Source organism: Mandrillus leucophaeus, unplaced genomic scaffold (assembly GCF_000951045.1).
Source record: "Mandrillus leucophaeus isolate KB7577 unplaced genomic scaffold, Mleu.le_1.0 Scaffold964, whole genome shotgun sequence".
Taxonomy (NCBI): Eukaryota; Metazoa; Chordata; class Mammalia; order Primates; family Cercopithecidae; genus Mandrillus; species Mandrillus leucophaeus.
This window is the reverse complement of record NW_012110519.1, coordinates 1,441,000-1,462,076: the sequence shown is the minus strand read 5'-3', so window position 1 is coordinate 1,462,076 and position 21,077 is coordinate 1,441,000. Positions and strand designations below refer to the sequence as shown.

The following is a 21,077-nucleotide window of genomic DNA, read 5'->3' as shown; positions in this document are numbered from 1 at the left end:
ACACACACACACACACACACACACACACACACACACACACACTAGAGTAACTTACCTTGGAACATTGGAACAGTATTTCTGAGGGAACCTTGATCATTTATGAGAATGATCTCCCCTACATTAATACTGTGTCAAAACTAACATTATTGTATGCCTCAAAAAGTATTGGCATAGATGTTTTTAAATATAAGAAAATTCAAATGCATAATTGATGAGGGCTAAATGGCTCAATTTCCCAACCTCTAACAAAAATATGCCCTAACACAGCTCTGCGACTATGACTGCATTTATTAGAAAACACTTAGTAAAAATCATCTCTAGTTCAAACCCTCCAGTACCAGTTCTTCTTGATAATTCTCATGAACATTTGGAAATACCTTAAAAGAGAATTTAAACTCAAATCAAAAAACTTTATTTCACTTGGTTGCAGGCCAAGATACCTCTTTTAACCATTTCTGGCTTTTAGAATCCTTATCATGACAGCTTGTCCTGTCTCAGAGCTTCAGGAGGAAAAACTAGTCCCTCAAAATCAAGTTTGCTGTTGAGCTTAATAAGAGGTTTATGTATGTCATGTTTGTTTAGGAGAAAAGCACTTGTTCGACTCATTTAATCCTGGCCTGGTGAATTAAGGCTTGAATTAATACTGAGGGAACCTTGACTACACATCTACAAAATCAGTGTGTCCTGCTAGGCTTCTGATTAAGATAACATTAGCTCTTGCTTGAAGGCATCTTTCTTTGCTCCCACCATTTACCCAGTGGTAGATAATTTATGGAGTGATAAATGAAAAAGACATAGCTGGGCTTTAAAGCAAGATGAACATCTCTGTGGACCAGAAATGTGAAAGGAAAAAAAAAAAGCAAAACAGGACTTCGTGAGTTGTAAGTGGGGCTAACTTTGTGGGCTTTCAGCTCCTGCTGTAGTAACAGGGATTAAAATTCTCCTTACAAGGTGGTGGCCCAGAGCCAGGATTACTATTTGAAATCAGAGCCCCACAAAAACACACCTAGAGAGAGACACATACACATACACACTTACACTTAAAAGCAACATGAAAAGAAACATTTTGCTGCAGGGATCTACAGCTTATACGCAACTATGGTCCTAATGCATAGAGCCAGGGGAAGAGGCAAAGATGCGCAGTTGGGAAAGAGAGCATCACAGCCTCGAAACCAGGACCTGAACCAATCTACCTACTGCCTGGCAATGAAATGAGCAACATCTCTGTATCACTCAATGCAGGAGCTGCACACTACCAACAGATGTAGCTCTAAACTCTAAGCCCCTGGGTATGGCTGGGAGCAGCCATAAAACCACCTGAGAGAGAGAGAATGAATTTAAAAAGAGAGGAAAATAGAAAATACATACACACAAGAATAACAGAAAATATACACATGCAAAACATCCCTTGCAAAATTTGTCTCCAAACCAGGATCCAAAATACATGAAGAAATGGGATGGCACCCCCACCCAAGTTAAACATCAAAAAATGAATTAGGCTGGGAACAGTGGCTCATACTTGCAATCCTATCACTTTGGGAGGCCAAGGTGGGAGGACTGCTTGAGTCCAGGAGTTTGAGACTAGCCAGGGCAATGTAGTGAGGTGCCATCTTTACAAAAAATAATTTAAAAAATATCAGCCGGGCATGGTGGTACATGCCTATAGTCCCAACTACTCAGGAGGCTGAGATGGAGGATTGCTTGAGCCCAGGAGATTGAGGCTGCAGTGAGCCATAATTGTGCCACTGCACTCCATCCTGGGCAACAGAGTAAGACCCTATCTCAAAAAGAAAAAGAAGATGAATTAATTCTAGAAGAAAGCAAAATGATAGACTAGTACAACAAAGATTTTTAAGTACATTTAAGATGCCTAGACCAGGTGCTGTGGCTCACACCTGTAATCCCAGCACTTTGGGAGGCCGAGGTGGGTGGATCACCTGAGGTCAGGAGTTCAAGACCAGCCTGCCCAACATGGTGAAACCCTGCCTCTACTAAAAACACAAAAATTAGCTGGGTATGGTGGCAGGCACCTCTAATCCCAGCTACTCAAGAGGCTGAGGCAGGAGAGTCGCTTGAACCCGGGAGGCGGTGGTTGCAGTGAGCTGAGATCATGCCACTGCACTCCAGCCTCTATCTCAAAAAATAAAAATAAAAATAAAAAGATGCTTAAAGGCATAAATAAGGGGTACCATTCACTAAAATAACAAGAAACTGAAACAGAGATGGATGAAATATAACTATGTCTGAAAAAAAGATATCTTTGCCAAAAAAAACTAGTCATTGAAGTTACTAAACTCAATATACAGGATAAATTCTAGACTTTGCCCTGTCAGAGAAGGCAAGGGAATTAGAAGATGATGCTGAGAATATTACTATGGACAACACTCACAGAAAAAGATAAGAAATATAAATGAGCAATTGGGAGAAATGGAGAATTGACCACAGGCTCTACAGTATACCTTCCTGGAATTTAGAGGTTTATTTACGAGTGTATTTGAGAGGTTTCAGAAGAAGAGAATGGAGGAAATGGTAGAGAAGTAATATTTGAAGCTGTAATAGCTGAGAATCTTCCAGAATTGAAGAAGGATGTGAGTCTTTAAGGAAATGTGCTCCCAAGAGAAATTTCAAACATCTGGGAAGGAAAGAAAGGCCTGCATTGAGCAATTGATATTCTCTACAGCTCAGCTTTGAGAAGCTTCGGCTGATTAAAATGAGCCTTTTCTGTTTTTCACTGGAAACCACCAAAACAGAAATGTAATGTGTTGTATATACTAAACCATGCCTCTTGAACAAGGGTACTTATAAATAAATCATAAAAGAAGAGCCTTGTGGACAACTAAACCCACAGGATCAAGACACCAAGGAAGATCTCTCTAGAAAAGGCAGTCTCCTGTCAGCACTTTCGTGAAAAATAGGTGGGAAGACAATAATAGCTTATTGTACTATCCTGAGGTCCATGTCTAAAAACTGTTTTCAAAAGGAACACCATGGATGACCCAATCTGGTAGAAAGAAAAATTTGAATAGGATTTTACATAAAAAGTGTTGCCAGTTAGAACATTTTGTTGAAGTTTTCTTTTAATGAAGAGGGAAAAATAGAAAGTAATTCCTATGGAATGAGACCTTGTGAACATTGGATACTGCTTCAAGTTCACAGAAACATTGAACCGATTGCCAGTTGTCAGAAATTAGATTTAATTAATGTGGACAGTTACATACATTGGTGCACACCCAGAGGACCCGTGTGCAGAATCTGACTGAAGGTATACTTACTTTGATGAATCTCTTCTCATCATTGCTTTGTCAGATCAGATTGCTATGAAATAAACTATACAAACAACTACCCTTGAAGACTGATAGCAATAGGATTTCAATCAGTACAGATAGGAGATTCTATTTCTGTAGATGAAAAAGATCATACATTGATTTTCTGCATGACTTTAAATTCCTGGAAACCTTGTAATGTTAGGTACTGGGTAGAATGAAAAAAAATGAAGCAAAACAAAGAAAAAAACAAGAGAAGATTGGGTTTTATTTCTGCTTCAGTGTGGAGATCCAGCCTTTTGAAACTGAGCATTTTGGAAGACATGCCGTCCCCTGTGGAATGTTCATTCCGAGTATGGGACAACAGAAAATACTTAGGAGACCTGGTCATGAGGTGATCTTGCTTTCTCAAACTGGACAATGGGAAAACTCTTCTTGGCTACTCACTACTTACATTTCGTGTCTTTTCTCATTGATATAGATCTCCCATATTTGTGGATAGGAATTTCTCTCACCTGATGAAATATCATCTGTGAACAACAGAAATATGTCATCTTATTTTGGTATTTGTCACAACCAGAAGGAGGATGTCAAGAGTTGTAATCAGTCACTGGGTATCAAATATCAGAAGTGTCCTCAATTGGAATTGTATTCTCAGTAAATCCTAAAGCATTTGGGACCTTCACATGTGCTAATACTATTTATATTTATTTGGACATTAACCAAATATAACCAAAAGAAAGTGGAATAGCCATAGAAACCTTTAAATGGAACAAAATTTATGGCAATAAACATTATTAGGAACAAATAGTATACTACATAGAAACAGTACAAGAACAGTCAGGATCTTTTGTGCATCTAACTACATAGGTCCAGAAATATAAAAAGTGAATTGTGATAGAATTAAAAGGAGAAACTAACAAATCCATAATTATATTTCAACACTCCTCTAACAAAAATTGATAGCTACAAATAATCAAAAATTAGTAAAGATATAGACAACTTTAACGTTAAACAAAAGCAGCACACTATGTATTTAGAGACTCCGTCTTTCCAATGGAAAAATACGCATTGTTTCAAGTACTCAGTGAACATTTTTAGAAAGTGACTATGAACTAGGTCACAAAAAGCAGTATTGCTAAATTTCAAAGGATCAGTATCATACAGGTATTCTCTGATTGAAATGCAATTAAATTAGAAATGCACTAAGAAGTGGAAATGGAAATATAACCACTGTGCTCCTAAATGACTATGTGTTAAGTTAAAAAAAAAAAAATCACCGTAAGAATTACAAAACATAAGGCACTGAATTGAATCAATTGATGTATATAAAAACTTTTGGTATATAATTAAAGCAGTACCAAGGAAGAAATATATAACCCTACGTGTGTTCATTAAAAATAAAAAATAAATGACTTAATCATCCAACCTGTAAAGCAAGAGGGAAAAAAAAGAGTGACAAGTAAAACATTATTAATGGACATAAAATGAGACCACAGTAAGTAAGGAGCTTCACTGCATTCTTGGATGTGAAGACTCAATTATTATGAACTTAGTTCTTCCCAGTTTAACCTATGAATTCAGTGTAATTCAAACTCAAAATTTCAACAAGCATTTTCATAAAAATCAGAAAAATAGACACTAAAATCATGGAGAAAATTAAAGGGGTCAGAATAGTCAAGACAATTTTGAGGAAAACCAAAGTGGGCTGAGAAGGCCTATCAGACATCAATTGATTTAAAATTGGAGAGTGGGATCTACACAGGGATATACAGATAGAACCACAGACTAGAATAGAGAGCTCCGAGTATTTATGGACACTTGATGTTTTGCAGAGGCATCGTTAGAAATCAGGGGGAAATAGAGGGACTATACAATGAATGAGATTGGCTTCATAGTTTATCCATGGGGGAAAAGTAAAATTAGATCGCATGTTCACAGCAAGCATCAAAATTGATTCTGGGTAAAGTCCTAAATGTGAAAAACCAAATTTTAAACTTTAAAAATGTAGGTGTAAGAAAAGATTTTCGTGAACAAAACATCAAAAGCAGAGAACATAGAGGGATATGTTAAAATGTACATATTTTATACCATAGGATGCCATAAACAAAGTTAAAGATAAGCTACACTAAGATAAGGGTAGGAGATCATATTTGCCATGCACATAACTAACAGTGGATTAGCATCTAGAACATATCCAAAACTTTAATAAGAAAAAGACAATCCAGCAGGAAAATGGGTAAAGGAAGCATGAAAAGCCAGTTAACATGGAAGAAGTTTAACCTCACCAGTAATCAGGGATGTATGTGCAAATTAAAATGCACCCATCAGGTTAGCTAAAACTTAAATGTCTGATAACACCAAGTATTTGATGAGGAGGTGGGTCAAATGGAAAACCTTATTCACTACTGAAAAGAGAGTAAATTGGTAAAACCACCGATTTGTCACCCAGAGCAATTCAGTGACATGTAGCAATGTTGAAGATGTTGCTAAGATCCAACAATTCCACATCAAACTATATTCTGTAAAGAATCTCTTAAACAGGTATCCAAGGAGACAGGTATATAAAAGAAGTTCAATGCATCATTGTTTATAACAGTGAAAAGTTATAAACAACCTAAATGTCCATGGACAGGAAAATGTTGGCATATTCAAGCAACAGAATAGTAATACCTTACAGCAGTTCAAATAGCAAACTATTATGTATCGACCTGGAGAAATCTCCAAAATGGTGTTGAAGGCAAAAAGCAACTCTTAGAATGGTATGTATATTCTTAAACATGAAGTTCTTAAATTTAAAGTTTAAGAACGTGCAAAATAATGCCATTAGATTGAATCACATAAAATGGGTGGTTCTGTAGGTGAAAGAAAAATACAGGCAAACATCAGCATCTTTAAGTTCAACCTAATATTTGTCTATACATTCATGGTAACACTGGGCATGAAATTCAGTGTGGCATTATCTCCTTGAGGGCAGTGGGGAGGAGAGAATGGTATGGCGTTGAGGCGGGCATGTGAGGGAGCTTCTGCTTTGGCTGTTATCCTTTCTTTCTTCAAAAAACTTTTGAAGAAAATACAGCAAATGATAAACTTATCAAGGTGAGGTGGTAGGAACATGGTTATATGTACTCCATTCTTATACATTTCTGTTGAAAATATTTGCTAATGTTTAAAGCAAACCAAAGTGTTGTAGAGGTATAAAATTTTTAATCTCATGACATTATAAAGAAATACTTACAAAGTGATTAAATCCTTTATTGCTTACTTATCTGAACATAGCACTCATGAGGCTTTTAGCATAACATAAAAAAATTGAAAAGCATGGCTCCCTTCACACACCAGGCAAAAGCTTCACATTTTGTTTTGTTCTTTTAGCACTGGTAAGATTGTCATCATTAAAACCATTCATTAGTGCCTCTCTTTTGCTTGCTGTTCTTTGGTGGCAGTCAGATGCATCTATCTACCATGGTATATAAAATTTGGTGATGATATTCAAATTACTTTTTTTCTTCTTTTTCTTTTTCTTTTTTTTTTTTCTTTTTGACTTCTTTGATGCCAATAGGAATCTGCAAGCAGAATATGACCGTCTAAAGCAGCAGCACGAACATAAAGGCCTGTCCCCACTGCCGTCCCCTCCTGAAATGATGCCCACCTCTCCCCAGAGTCCCCGGGATGCTGAGCTCATTGCTGAGGCCAAGCTACTCCGTCAACACAAAGGCCGCCTGGAAGCCAGGATGCAAATCCTGGAAGACCACAATAAACAGCTGGAGTCACAGTTACATAGGCTAAGGCAGCTGCTGGAGCAAGTGAGGAGAGAGATGGGATTTTTACAAACATTCATTTTCCCTCTTGAACAAAACTAAACCGCAGAGAGCACTTTTTGTAGGTGTAACAAGCGTCAATTCTTAAGTGCTTGGTATGTGCCTGGCAAAGTGATAGGTATCAAAGGATAAAAGTAGAGGAGATAGAAAAACTAGTGTGTCTTTTTTATGTTTGTTAAATATTGTTTCCTACCAAAGTGGTTTTTTCTTGACCAATTTGAAATACATCTTGGGGAAAAGAAACGCCAAAAGGTTTCCACTAGTTCTCTAAAAGTGAATATTTCACTTCTTGAAATGGAACTATTTCATTTGCAATTAGTTATATTTTCTGGTATACCTTTGTGTTTTTTTCTCCTAATCCCTAACATTTAGTTCTTTAAGCCTCCATTGAAAACCTAGCAAGATACTGCATCGCCAGAAGACCTACCTGGACATAGTTCTGGCTTTCTGGGAATTTTACATTGTGAATTATGTTCTATCTTGTTACTTAATACTTCACAAAGATACGAATTTTCCACTACAGTTTTGAGTTCTCACATAGTGTCATCATTCTCACATGACCTTCTAAATCTTCCAGTTATTTAATGTAATGATTTATAGTCTCATTCCAGTGTAGCTCTAATTTTTTCTCAAATTTATAAGGGAGCACAGTTCAGATACAAAGACAGTATCCATGGATTATATCAACAGTGAAATATCCCAAATTAATCTTTGGGAGGGCTTCTAAAGTAGGAAGGGTCAAAATTTATGAGTCCTGAGTGTCTTTAATATTTTCATATTTATACATTTGTATGTTTATTGTGAAAAGTAATTCTGTTTTCTTTTGGATGACTTAGCCCCAGGCAGAGGCGAAAGTGAATGGCACAACGGTGTCCTCTCCTTCTACCTCTCTCCAGAGGTCCGACAGCAGTCAGCCTATGCTGCTCCGAGTGGTTGGCAGTCAAACTTCGGACTCCATGGGTAAGTGTCTTAGCTACTCTCAGATTTTGTTATCTGAAGAAAGGTAGAGTCACATTATAGTGACATAAATGTTTGGCCATAGGTGTTTGACTCATTTTGGTATCAGGGGGCCACTGAAAATCATATACCAGGTGAAAAAAATCTAAAAAGAAAATTCTAAAAAGATGTATTCTGGCAGCTCTATCTGGCCCACAGAAAACTAGTATAGGTGAGAAGACCAGTTAGGAGGCAGTTGCCAAGGCCAAGATTCGTGAGTTCTGAGGGCCTGCACTTGAGAGATGTGGGAGGAGAGGACTGTGACACTATTCTATAAAAATAGACTTGCCAGGGGACCGGGCGTGGAGGCTCACGCCTGTAATCTCAGCACTTTGGGAGGGTGCGGTGGGCAGATCACAAGGTTAGGAGTTGAAGAACAGCCCAGCCAATATGGTGAAACCCTGTCTCTACTAAAAATACAAAAATTAGCCAGGCATGGTGGCATGCGCCTGTAGTCCCAGCTACTCAGGAGGCTGAGGCAGGACAATCACTTGAGCCCAGAAGGTGGAGGTTGCAGTGAGCCAAGATGGCATCACTGCACTCCAGCCTGGGCGACAGAGCGAGACTCTGTCTCCAAAAAAAAAAAAAAAAAAAAAAAAAAAAGAGTTCCCAGGGTCTGGGGACTGACTGCAAATTTTACGGAGAGGAATGAAGGGAGAGGATTTGGTTGGAAGAAGATAGTGAAACTTTTGATTGTGGACATAATGTGTTTGAGAAACTGACAGGTCTTCTAAGTCATGTCCCAAAAGAAATTAAGATACAGATCTATACCTGAAGTAAGAGGGCAGACTAGAAAGACTTGAGAATGAGTTTCATAGAATTGATTGCTGAAGGGTGTGAGATGAGAAATCTATAAAATCTATAACAGGTGCTTCGATCCAGTGCCTTGGGGAAGACCTCCATTTGGGTGATGGAATAGTAAAGGATGGGTAAGTAGGGAGGTTCAAGGAAGATGTGATGACAAGGTGAAATGCTAAAGAGAGCTCAATGGAAATTAAAATAAATCACAGTCCATTGGGTCACTATAAATGCATTGGGTAATTTTGAGAAACCATTTTAGGCTAAGAGAAGGGAAGGTGGAAAACTTCTGTTGTTTCAATGAAATGAAAGACTAGGTAATCTTAAAATGAATGAGGATTAAGGAAAGTGAAGACAATTTTGAAACATTACCAAGTAAGAAGGAAGCCTTTGGCGGAAGTTGGATGAATTTGTTGAGGAAATGGTCAACATGGTCTGTTCTCATTCTTAGCAATGTTCTCTGCCTAGGACTAGGTTCTAAGAAAGGTGGAACTGATAAGGCATAAATGATCAAAGGTCAAAACGAGAGTAGGGCATTTTACAGTGGTAATGAATGGCTAGGACAGGGGTTGCTAGCCAGCTGCTCATTGGTTTTTCCTGCTGTGTCTGGCTAGACAACAGAGGGTTTTATGAAGGCCACAAATACTTGGTCCCCCTCCCTCATTTCTCTTTCTCTGTAAAGGCCCAGTATGAGTCAGCTCCATCCTGTATCCTTACTTTTCCCTGGGTCCTAAACTGGTTATACTTGGTCCTCTCAATCTTACCTCACGGAATAGAAAAGACCTGTGACTCATTGATTCTGTACACTTACAGCTCTATTGCCTGATATGATGGTGCGTTCAGGAATTCATTTCATACTTGAGCTCCTCCGTGAGGGTAGAATAAAGAGAGGCAAAGTGCCTTAACCAAAATGGATAGGACAGAAAGGAAAAGTCAAGGGTGTGGGTGAGTTTTATGGTGAAAAATCTGGAGCTCAGAGTCAGGAAAATTCAAAAGTTGGATATCATGGAAGTAAAATACTTTCAAGCAATTTATACATCTAAGATGGTGCCTCCCAGTGAGCTGCTGAAGATTTTACTTGGAGATCACTGACGGGTAAGGAGTGCAGTTCATGGAGTTGATGAGACCAACGTTGCGGAGCTTATCAGCAGAGGGGTGAAGTCCTTATCATGATGACAGTGGTAGATCAGGATGGAAAAGATGTTGAAGAAGATGGATGAGGGCTCTGAGGAGGTGAGCATTTCTGAGGAAAGAGACAGGGTGGTTGAAATAAATGTGATGAAGTTCAAGAACCTGGAGCAGTGGGAAGAGGCACATCCTCCTCTGGAGAAGCCAAACCTTGTAGGAAAGCCAGGTTTTGATTTTTTTGAGAAGGAAAAGGATATGTTTGAGGTTGTTTTCCTGAATTTACTACAGCTCCATGATTTAAGGCAACCTCTGTGTCACATTCTCTCTCTCCACCTGAGATCTAACTATAGCTAATAAACTGTTGGGATTGTAAATGGTAACACACTACATGAAAAACTATTGTATGCATTTGCAAAGTCGGTAAATTCTGAAAACAACTGAGCTTTGGTACCTCTTGTTTTTTTCCTACTTCAGGATTTTCCCCCATTTTTAAGTAAAGCATATGAAACTAAGTCAAATATTTTAGTGGTGAGATTCAGAGCCCTGGGTGCTTAGAAGCATTGATTATTTAGGTTGTTAACAATGGGGATTAGGCAGCATACCCATTAAAGCACCCAAATTAAAATGCACATTAGGATGTGGACCTGATGATCTGTGGAGCTAAAAAGATCATGATAGAACTGGATACCAGGACAAAAGTGCTATATTCCAATGGCTGAGTTAAGCTAAGAGATAACTTGCTGGTATAAAATGAATAAGCTGTGTGGTTAAATTTGTCCTCTGAAAGAAAAGACTGAATTCAAAGGTACTTTTTCTTGAACTGTGTATTAGTCTGTTTTCACATGGCTATAAAGAACTACCTGAGACTGGGTAATTTATGAAGAAAAGAAGTTTATTGCCTCAATTCCACATGGCTGGGGAGGCCTCAGGAAACTTACAATCATGGGGGAAGGTGAAGGGGAAGCAAGGCCAGTGCTACATAGCGGCAGGAGAGAGACAACAAGGGGGGAACTGCCACACTTTTAAACCATCAGATCTTACACGAACTCACTATCATGAGAACAGCATGGGGGAAACCGCCCCCATGATCCAATCACCTCCCACCGGATCCCTCCCACAGCACATGGGGATTACAAATTCAACATGAGATTTGGGTGGAGACACAGAACCAAACCATATCAAACTGCATAAGCTAACTTCATTTAAAAAGGGAAAAAACCTTACCGTCTTCTTGAAGGATGCACACAGGTGTTTAAATAAATGCAATGTGTATCCTCGTGCTTTGAAGGTTTGAGATATAAGGCTGGGATTTGCTGAACCACATTCTGGATAGAGCTGCATTCTTTAAATATACATCCCCGACGACTGATTTTCTTTTAAGTGATACATGAGACAAGTCATACTAGGTGATGTGTCTAAAGAGTCAACATATTTCCTCAAGCCATGAAATACTTATCACTGAGTCTCTATGTACCATTTGTGTTCTGTACAGTTCTTACTGAGACAATGTGCTAATGAAACTTACATTCTATTGGAGGAAGCAAATACAGAACAAAATGGAAATTAACAATGTTTATCCTCTATTGGCTCTCATGGGCTCCATACACAAATCTATCATGTCCGAACAACTCCTTATCTCTGATGACTCCTAACTTTCCACCAGATTACTGTTTTTTGAAGCATTTTATATTTTGTTTATTTAAAAAGTAAACTGTTCCTTTGCTTTTTAAAAAATAAAATTTATCATGTACATTTGAGGTTTATGACATAATGGCTCCCTAGCTTTTTATTTAGAACAATTTCAAACTTACGGCAAAATTGCAATTAATTCAACAGTTTGCCACATTTGCTTTATATCTATTTATGTACTTTTACATTCATGTGTTGTTAAATGGATTGCATATATTTAGATTAACATGTATATCTGTATTTTAATGTATCTTTATATACTGTATGTGCTTATATTTTATGTGCATATTTAATCATATTCATGTGTATATACAGTTTGTTGATTTTTTTCACTGATCCACTCAGTGGTTATGTTTCATACATAACACTTCACCCCGAAACACTTGAACATGTGTCTTCTAAAATGAAAGATATTCTTACATAAGCACAGTTATTACACTCAAAAAAGAACAATACTGTTATCTAATGTAGAACTTCAAATGCCTCCAATTCTGCCAATTAATATTCTTTATAGCGATATTTTTCATTCAGGATCAATGAAGGCACAGCTTTGCATTTTGTTATGTCCCTGTAGTCTCCTTTAATCTGAAGCACTTTCCCAGCCTCTTTAAATCTTTCATGACATTGATATATTAGAAGAGGTCAGGCTAGATGTTTTGTAGAATGTCCCCCAATTTGAATTTGTCTGCTTGAATCCAAGTGATTGGGTTCAGGTTAAATGTTTTATGCCAGATTACCATATAGGTAAGGTATCCTCAGTATATCACATCAAGGTTTTCCTCAAGATTCTCCATCCCCTTCACCCTTCTTCACTCTCCCTGGGCACTCCTTCCATTCTTTGGCTTCTGCTATGTTGACAACTCTTAAGATTTCCAGCCCAGACCTCCCACCTGAGCATCTTCTGGATAAAATTGTAAATAAAAATAGAGCCCAATCTGAAATCATGATCAACCTTTGGAACATCTCTTCCAATTTCCCAATCTATAAAAAGTCATTTTCTACACATTCTTCCTTTACCTGCCTTCCTTAGCTATGTTCCACCACCATCAATCCGGTCACCAAGGTCAGTCTGTTTTGCTACTTATAAAAAAGAACAAAATTTTTCAATTCAGCTACTTCTACCCAAATTTAGTCCTCATCATGTATTACCTGAACAGACAATATGAATACTTTCCTAATTGGTTCCTCTGCCTTTGGTCTCTCTCCCTTTCTAGGCTATCTTCCAGATACTTCAGTTCCTCTTCTGCCATTCAAATGGTATCATATTATTCCCCTCTGTAAGCATTTTATGCCTTCTGTTTGACAACAGAATAAATAAATGTGCTCTTTTGCCTTGAGTACATTATGTTCTTAACCTGAAATATAGCATCCTTTCTTTTCACTCAGTGAGTTTTCTTTTGGAACTTAATCATGCATTATATCGTTCTGGTGGTGTTGTTGTTTCTTTTGTGTGAGACGAAGTCTCGCTTTATTGCCCAGGCTGGAGTGCAGTGGCACGATCTCGGCTCACTGCAACCTCCACCTCCTGGGTTCAAGTAATTCTCCTGCCTCACCCTCCCGAGTAGCTGGGATTACAAGCCTGCCACCATGCCTGGCTAATTTTTCTTGTATTTTTAGTAGAGATAGGGTTTCACCATGTTGGCCAGGCTGTTCTTGAACTCCTGACCTCAAGCAATCCACCCGCCTCAGCCTCCCAAAGTGCTGGGATTACAGGCGTGAGCCACCACACCCGGCCATGTTTTCAGGCAGTTACTAGTACTTCTTGCTTCTGCCTACAACTCCCTAGAACTTAAGCTCCTTAAGGACGGGATATAAGTCTTGCTCATTGTCATTACTATGTGAGGACACTCTGTGCGACAATCAGTAAAGTGCTTATTGAGTTAATTTTTTGGAAATCAAGCACAATACATTCTTGTGTACACATGGAACAGCCCACACGTTTAAGATATTTAGCTTTCACCACCATTCAAAACTGATCAGCTGGTAATCAGCAACATTGTACACCATAATATATTAAAGATGTTACACACAGAATTTATGTGTGAAATTGAAAGCATCTGTCCTATATCATAAGGAAAAAAATTAATTGAAGCCAAGTATTGGGTATTGGATAAATCATTGTGCTTTTTCTTCTAAAAAATACTGGAGAAAGGCAGGAAATACACAAGTAGTAAGATAACACATCAAGTTGGAAACTGGTTAAAATCCAAAGAAAAATGTTGGTGGGCGTATTTGCTCATACACAGTCCCCTTTATAAGAAAAAATAATTTCTTGTACACAACTCCTTTTTTAAAAAAGAGAAAATAATTTATTTAGATTCAGACAGAATCACAGGAGTGATTCTCGTGTCTATTCTGCATAGGCTGCATAGGTTCTGGCTAAAATCACTTTTTAAGTAAATAAAACCGTTATCAGCATTTGAATCAAAGAAAGGGAAGTGAGTCAGATGGCATATCATCCTTTCAAGAAAGCGATCTGAAACCATCGTTACGTTTCAGAAGACTGAAGAATATCTTGCCATGGCAAAGCATTCCTTTTCTTTTTTCTCAGATTAAATTGAGTCATCCGACTTATTTTTTCTTCATTTCAGCAGTGATTAAAGGAGACTATCATATTGTGCTGTATCACGGTACTGTTTAACTTTGACTATGTCTTTCCTTATTTTAAAAAACGTTTCAGTGATTTATTTGGACCACAACAGACAAGCCAAGACGACTAACTAGCTAATAATTCAAAAAACATTATTTTTCTTTTTATTATTTCAATAGTTTTCAGGGAATAGGTAGTGTTTGGTTACATGAATAAGTTGTTCGGTGGTGATTTCTGACATTTTGGTGCACCCATCACCTGAGCAGTGTACACTGTACCCAACGTGCAGCCTTTTATCCCTGAGTCCCCAGAGTCCATTGTATCATTCTTATGTCTTTGTATCTGCATAGCTTAACTCCCACTTATAAGTGAGAACATACAATGTTTGGTTGTCTATTCCTGAGTTACTTTACTTAGAATAATGGTCTCCAACTCCATCCAGGTTGCTATGAATGCCATTATTTCATTCCTTTTTGTGGCTGAGTAGTATTCCATGGTGTGTGTGTGTGTGTATGTCTGTGTGTGTGTGTATACATACATATATATGTACACACATACATACACACACACACACACACGTATATACTGCATTTTCTTTATCCACTAGTTAGTTGATGGGCATTTAAGCTGGTTCCATATTTCTGCAATTATGAATCGTGCTGCTATAATCTTGGTATGCAAGTATATTTTTCACATAAGGACTTCCTTTCCTTTGGGTAGATACCCAGTAATAATGGTAGTTCTACATTTTAGTCCTTTAAGGAGCCTCCATAGTGTTTTCCATAGTGGTTGTCCTAGTTTACATTCCCACCAGCAGTGTAAAAGTGTTCTGTTTTCACCACATCCACACTGACATCTATTATTTATGTGTGTTTGTGGAAATCACCTTGGAGTAGAGTCAAGTTTAAGTGTTAAAGAAGTACCATCCATTGACACAAAAAAAACTTGTTTGTAGTGAGGTCACATGACTGGCCCTGAAATCTACACAGAGGAAACAAAAACACCATTTCAAATCTCTCCATTGACCCTAAAATAATATATTTCTCTTCATTCTTTCTGTTTACACTTTAGGAGTGGGAGGGGCCTTAGAGAGCACCTGTCTGAAGGGTAGATGAGGCCTGTCTGCATCATAATCACCTGGAGGAATTATACAAAATGAACATTTCCAGGCCCAAGCCCATTCCTATGGAACCAGAATTCTTGGTGCTGGTGGTGGTGGGGGGTGGAAGTTTGGGAAACTTATAATCTACATTTTCACAATTTTTAAATATTTATTTTTTAAAAGCAATAATAAAATCATGTTAATGCATATTGCATATCATATGAAAAAATAATTATATCATCTCAAACAACAAATAATGTAATTTAAAGTCTTCTAGCAGCCACATTTTAAAAAGTGGCTATTTTACATTTTGACTATCATTTTATCATTTTACATAGTGGTATCACTTTACATTTTTGCAAATCTCTTTAATATCTTATAATATTAACAGGACAGCTGGGCTCTTTTCTGCTTCTGCATTGCATCTGTTATGCTGTTTTGTCAAAGTCTGACCTCATAGAGATATGTAGTTGAAAAAAAAAGGGGGGGTGTATTTTAATAGCATTTTCAGATCATTGTGAATTTTTTTCTTTGCAATTTCACCAAAACTATAGAAATAGCAGTTTCTTAAAGGATAATTACAATGTGAAATCTGAAATCATATAATTGATTATATCATTGCCTATATCATTATATTGTTACATTAAAATATCTACCTGAAAAAAAAAAAGAATTATCATCAACTAAGTTTAAAATCCCCCAAACACTAGCAATATGCTATTTGAGCAGGCAGTGAATCCATGAAGTAGGGATAAGGGCTGTGCAAGTCTCTAGTGTGAAACTGGAACTCAATAAGTATTTTCTTGTTGAATAACTGAAAAAAGTGAAAAGGTGTTTTTGTTTTGTTTTTGGTGATGAGGAGCTTGTGATGACAGGTATTATTGTTAGAGTCAGAAATATTTTGGGGTTGCCAATTTATGGTTTGGCTCCGTGTTCCCACCCAAATCTCATCTCGACTTGTAATCCCCATGTGTCAGGGGAGGGACCTGGTGGGAGGTGATTGTATCATGAAGTTTTCCCCCATGCTGTTCTCGTGATAGTGAGTTCTCAGGAGAGCTGATGGTTTTAAAAGTGTGTGGCACTTCCCCCTTCACTCTCTCTCTCTCCTGCTGCCATATAAGAGGTGCCTTGCTTCCCCTTTGCCTTCCACCATGATTGTAAGCTTATAATCATTAGGCCTCCTGGGGCCTCCCCGGCCATCTGGAACTGTGAGTCAATTAAGCCTCTTTCCTTTATAAATTACCCAGTCTCAGGTAGTATCTCTACAGCAGTGTGAAAATAGATTAATACTACACCTATTGTGTTGTAGCTACATAGTGTATTATTAGACAAACCACAAATATTGTATCTGGCTTGTTTGATGTCCATAATAGTGTATCAGTCAGCTGTTGCTGCATAACAAATAACCACAAAATTCTCAAGTTGCATATTTCTTGTTCATGCATCTGTTGTTTGACTGAACTTTTGCTGGCACTCAGCTGGACTTGACACCAAGTTGTGGTCTGGGTTCAGATCTGTTCAACATGTCTGTCATCCTTCTTGGGCCAGCAAGCTACCTGGGCCATATGCTTCTTGTGCACATAAGCACAAGAGGGCAACCCCAACCATGCAAAGACATTCTAAGCCTCTACTTTTGTCATGCCTGCTTACATTCCATTTTCCAAAGTAGGTTATGTGGCCAAATCCAAATTCCCAGGCCAGGGAAGTACTGTTTTCCCAGCTCTTGTTCACTCTGCTTTATCTACATTGGATTTCTTGCTGTACTTGAGCAAGTCAGTCACACTCCCCTCTCAGAGTCTTTACATTTGCCAGTCCTTCCGTGTGGAGCACTTTTCCCTCAAATACTTGTGCAACTCATACCCTCCAGTTCTTAAAGCTTTTGCTCAACTGCATCTCATCAATGAGGACTTCCAAGACTCCACTTTCTGATGACTCTCATTGTCCCTTGCTAGCCCTCTCCTCAGAGTGTTCATCACCATTCAACATACCTATATAGTTTACTTATTTACTTGTTAAGCCTGTGTGCCTCTGTAAGAATGCGAGTTTCACAGAGAGAGTGTGTGGGTGCGGTTTGCCTATTGATATATCTTCAGTGAACAGTAGTTGGATTGTAATAAATATTTGAATAAATAAATTAATCCTACTGTTTTTAAACTTCTGTGGTTTTTAAAAGGCATTTTAAAAATCTGGGTTAGTATCAAATATTACAGTGGTATTACTTTAACTTCAGGTTTCATTTAGCTGTTTTAACTTTTACAATATATTCTGACACAGAAAATATTAGGCATTAAGCATTTTTTTTTTGACAGATAGTTTCTTTATTCATCATCCTCCTCCTTCTCCTTCTTCTCTTCTCTTCTTCCTCCTCCTCTTCTTCATCTTCCTCTTCAACCTTTTTCCAGGCAACTTTAGCAGGACCCTTTGCACCATCAAACTTTCCTTTCGACTTATAGTCAGCAGCATCCTTCTCATACTTCTCCTTCAGCTTTGCTGCCTTAGTGATGTAAGGCTGCTTTTCACTGTCATTTAAATTATTCCACATCTCACCCAGCTTTTTTGCCACATCTCCAATAGAGATGTCGGGGTTTGTGGATTTGATCTTGGGGTGGAATTCTGAACAGAACAGGAAGAATCCAGACGGTGGCCTTTTGGGAGCATTAGGATCCTCCTCCTTCTTGCCTCCCTTAGCTGGTCCATAATCCTTCATTTCCCGATCATAGAGCACTTTATCTGCCTTTGCCATTTCATCAAATTTAGATTTCTCTTTCCCGGACATTGTCTTCCACCTCTCACAGCACTTCTTGGAAAATTCTGCAAAATTGACAGGGACCTCTGGGTTTTTCTTATGTTCTTCTCTGCACGTCTGCACAAAGAAGGCATAAGCAGACATCTTGCCCTTTGGTTTCTTGGGGTCACCTTTAGCCATCCTGACTGTATTGTTCACTAGTCTCGCATTAAGCATTTTTCAATGAGTTGATTCACTTCTACTCATGCACATATGTGATGTCTGATTTCGATTCTTAAAAAGAGATGAGCCTGGGCGTGGTGGCTCATGCCTGTAATCCCAGCACTTTGGGAGGCCGAGGCCGGCAGATCACGAGGTCAGAAAATTGAGACTATCCTGGCTGACACGGTGAAACCCCATCTCTACTAAAATATACAAAAAATTAGCCAGGCATGGTGGCACGTGCCTGTAGTCCCAGCTACTCAGGAGGCTGAGGCAAGAGAATCGCTTGAACCCGGGAGGCAGAGGTTGCAGCTAGCTGAGATTCCACCACTGCACTCCAGCCTGGACGACAGAGCACGACTCTATCTCAAAAACAAAAACAAAAACAAACAAAACAAACAATGAGTTAAAACCATCCTGAGAAATCGTGAAAATATTGAGAAAAGAAGAAAACAAGATTATATTCTACTTGTTTTTATACTACCTAGAATGTAATAGGCACTCAAAAAATATCTGAATGGATGCAATTATCACTGCTATAAAAGTTTTCCATTAAAGCAAATAAGCCAATTTTACATTTGCATTATACTTGGACACTCATATTAAAGACTCACAGAGAGTTTATCTGGAAAGATAAACTTGGCTGACATCATTAGGTTTATACTTTATAATTTGATCTTTGAAATAATTCAGGAACAGGAATGCCAGTCACTTCATTGAACTGTGCCTGAATTTTAACACAGTACAACTGAGTTCCTAGAGCTCCAATATGATGTAATTAAACTGTCAGAAATATTAACATCGATGCTCATGAGCGTCGTTCATGATGTTCTCTTGGTTCTGATTTATTCGGTAAGGCATACTTTCACTAAAGTGGACTTACTGTCATTAAAAATGCCTCATGTTTCCCAATTCAGCAAAAATTTGCATCAGTAATGGAACAGAGAGATGTAATCAGCCCTTCAGTTGTCAGGATCTTGATCCTCTTGGTAGTATTTCATTCATTTCATCTTCACCAGATAATGGTAGTTTAAAACTGCAAGAAAAATGAAACTAAAAATACTGAATTTCACTTCTTTTTCTAAAGGCACAAACTTAAGCAAATAGTGCATGTGTGTGAGGGGGGAGGAAGAGAGAAAGAGAAGAGAAGAGAGAAAGAGTTTGTAACTATTCCTTTTCTGCTTCGTGACCTTAATTCTTCAGCACCTGTTTCCTGTACTTGATATTGCAAAGAGGTTTCCTGTGGTATGTTACCAGGAGACTCACATAGTCTGAGGCTTTTTATCTACCTTACGTTCTTATCCCTCCATTCTAATAAAAATATGAAGCCTCACATCCACCTAGAATATGATTTTGTCTTAATGGTTAGCATTGGCAGTGATTCTTTTAGCTTCTGCTGTATAAAAAAAAAAAAAAACCACACAAGGAATAAATGCAGGATTATAATCATAGATGAAAATCCAAGTGGCATAGACCAAAGGAAATGACAAGCATATTTAAGTTATTTACTCACTGGCTTCCAAAGCAGTTCCAAGTCAGATGTAAAACTGAGGTTGTCCCTAAGCAAGTTCACTATGGTTGACTTGCTAAAGCAAGGTCTTGTTTTAGATGGAAGTGACAATGGGCAAAACGAATAGAGCTTGAATAGAAGTTATTTTCACTATTGGAAGATTGTATATTATGAAAAATTACTTTCAAATTTTGTTTGCACCTAAGAAATTTCCCTTTTACTTGCAAATGCTGTTTGAAGTGTATTTCTTTAACACATGAACAAACAATAGAGACACAGATCCACAAAATCTACAAGGAGACTTCCAATCCCAGTGAATATCATCCATCCATAGGTTTGTTTCCAGATCATCATTCTCTCCTCACATAAACAGTCAAAATTTTTGTAATGTCTTCTTTATAAAACCCAAAACATAATTATGATAAAGTAGTCCCAAGTAACAAAGAGGAAAGGACTATAACTCTCTGGTATATGCCATATCTACAGTTTTTAGAATATTCATATTTCATGACCTATATAGGACACATACTATTTTTATTTCTATTAGATTGGAGTTTAAAGGTACTTGAGTTTCATTTGTATTTTTGGTTAAATGTCAAAAGAAAGAGTGAAGAAAAGACCTCAGTGTCTCAGCTCCCTTCTTACCTTCATGAAGTGATTGCAAAGTGTTCAGTTCTTATTCTTTTGTGTTGAGGAGACTGCACTGCAAGTGTGCAGTAATACTTATTTTATTACATAGAACAAAGTTTCACATTTGTTAATGGGGCACAAAAGAGAGTTTGTCAGTTTTACCTTTTTCCATTGACTTTTTTTTTTTTTAATTTTTAGATTTATTTTGTTTGTTTGTTTGTTTGTTTTAAATAGAGACAGAGTGTCACTGTGTTGCCCAGGCTGCTCTCAAATTCCTGGCATCAAACACTTCTCCCACCTCGGCTTCCCAAGGGGCTGGGATTACAGGCATGAGCGACCACACCCAGCCTGTTTTTTACTGAAGTATAATATTTGTACATATTTATGGAGTACATGCGATTTTTTTTTTGCATACACAGAATGTGTAATGATCAAGTCAGGGTATTTAGAGTATTCATTATCTCATGTATTTATCATTTCTATGTGCGGGGCACATTTCAAGTAATTCTTCTAGTCAGCTTTTAAAAAGATACACAGTAGGCTGGGCGTGGTGGCTCACGCCTGTAATCCAAGCACGTTGGGAGTCCGAGGTGGGCAGATCAT

The 21,077-nt window shown here is 37.9% G+C and overlaps 1 protein-coding gene and 1 pseudogene across 5 annotated transcripts in view; one reads left to right on the top strand and one right to left on the bottom strand.

The window, feature by feature from the left end:
- DMD (dystrophin) overlaps nt 1-21,077 on the top strand; it is a 147,349-nt gene that overhangs the window by 111,767 nt on the left and 14,505 nt on the right. For all 4 annotated transcript variants that reach the window (XM_011970700.1, XM_011970701.1, XM_011970699.1 and 1 more), the window contains 2 exons: nt 6,826-7,069; nt 7,921-8,044. In XM_011970700.1, the coding sequence (XP_011826090.1) occupies nt 6,826-7,069; nt 7,921-8,044 (368 nt within the window). The remainder of the gene's footprint in view (nt 1-6,825; nt 7,070-7,920; nt 8,045-21,077) is intronic.
- On the bottom strand, nt 17,701-18,331 carry LOC105532516 (annotated as a pseudogene). Its single transcript, XR_001004992.1, has one exon. The product of XR_001004992.1 is annotated as a high mobility group protein B3 pseudogene (transcript).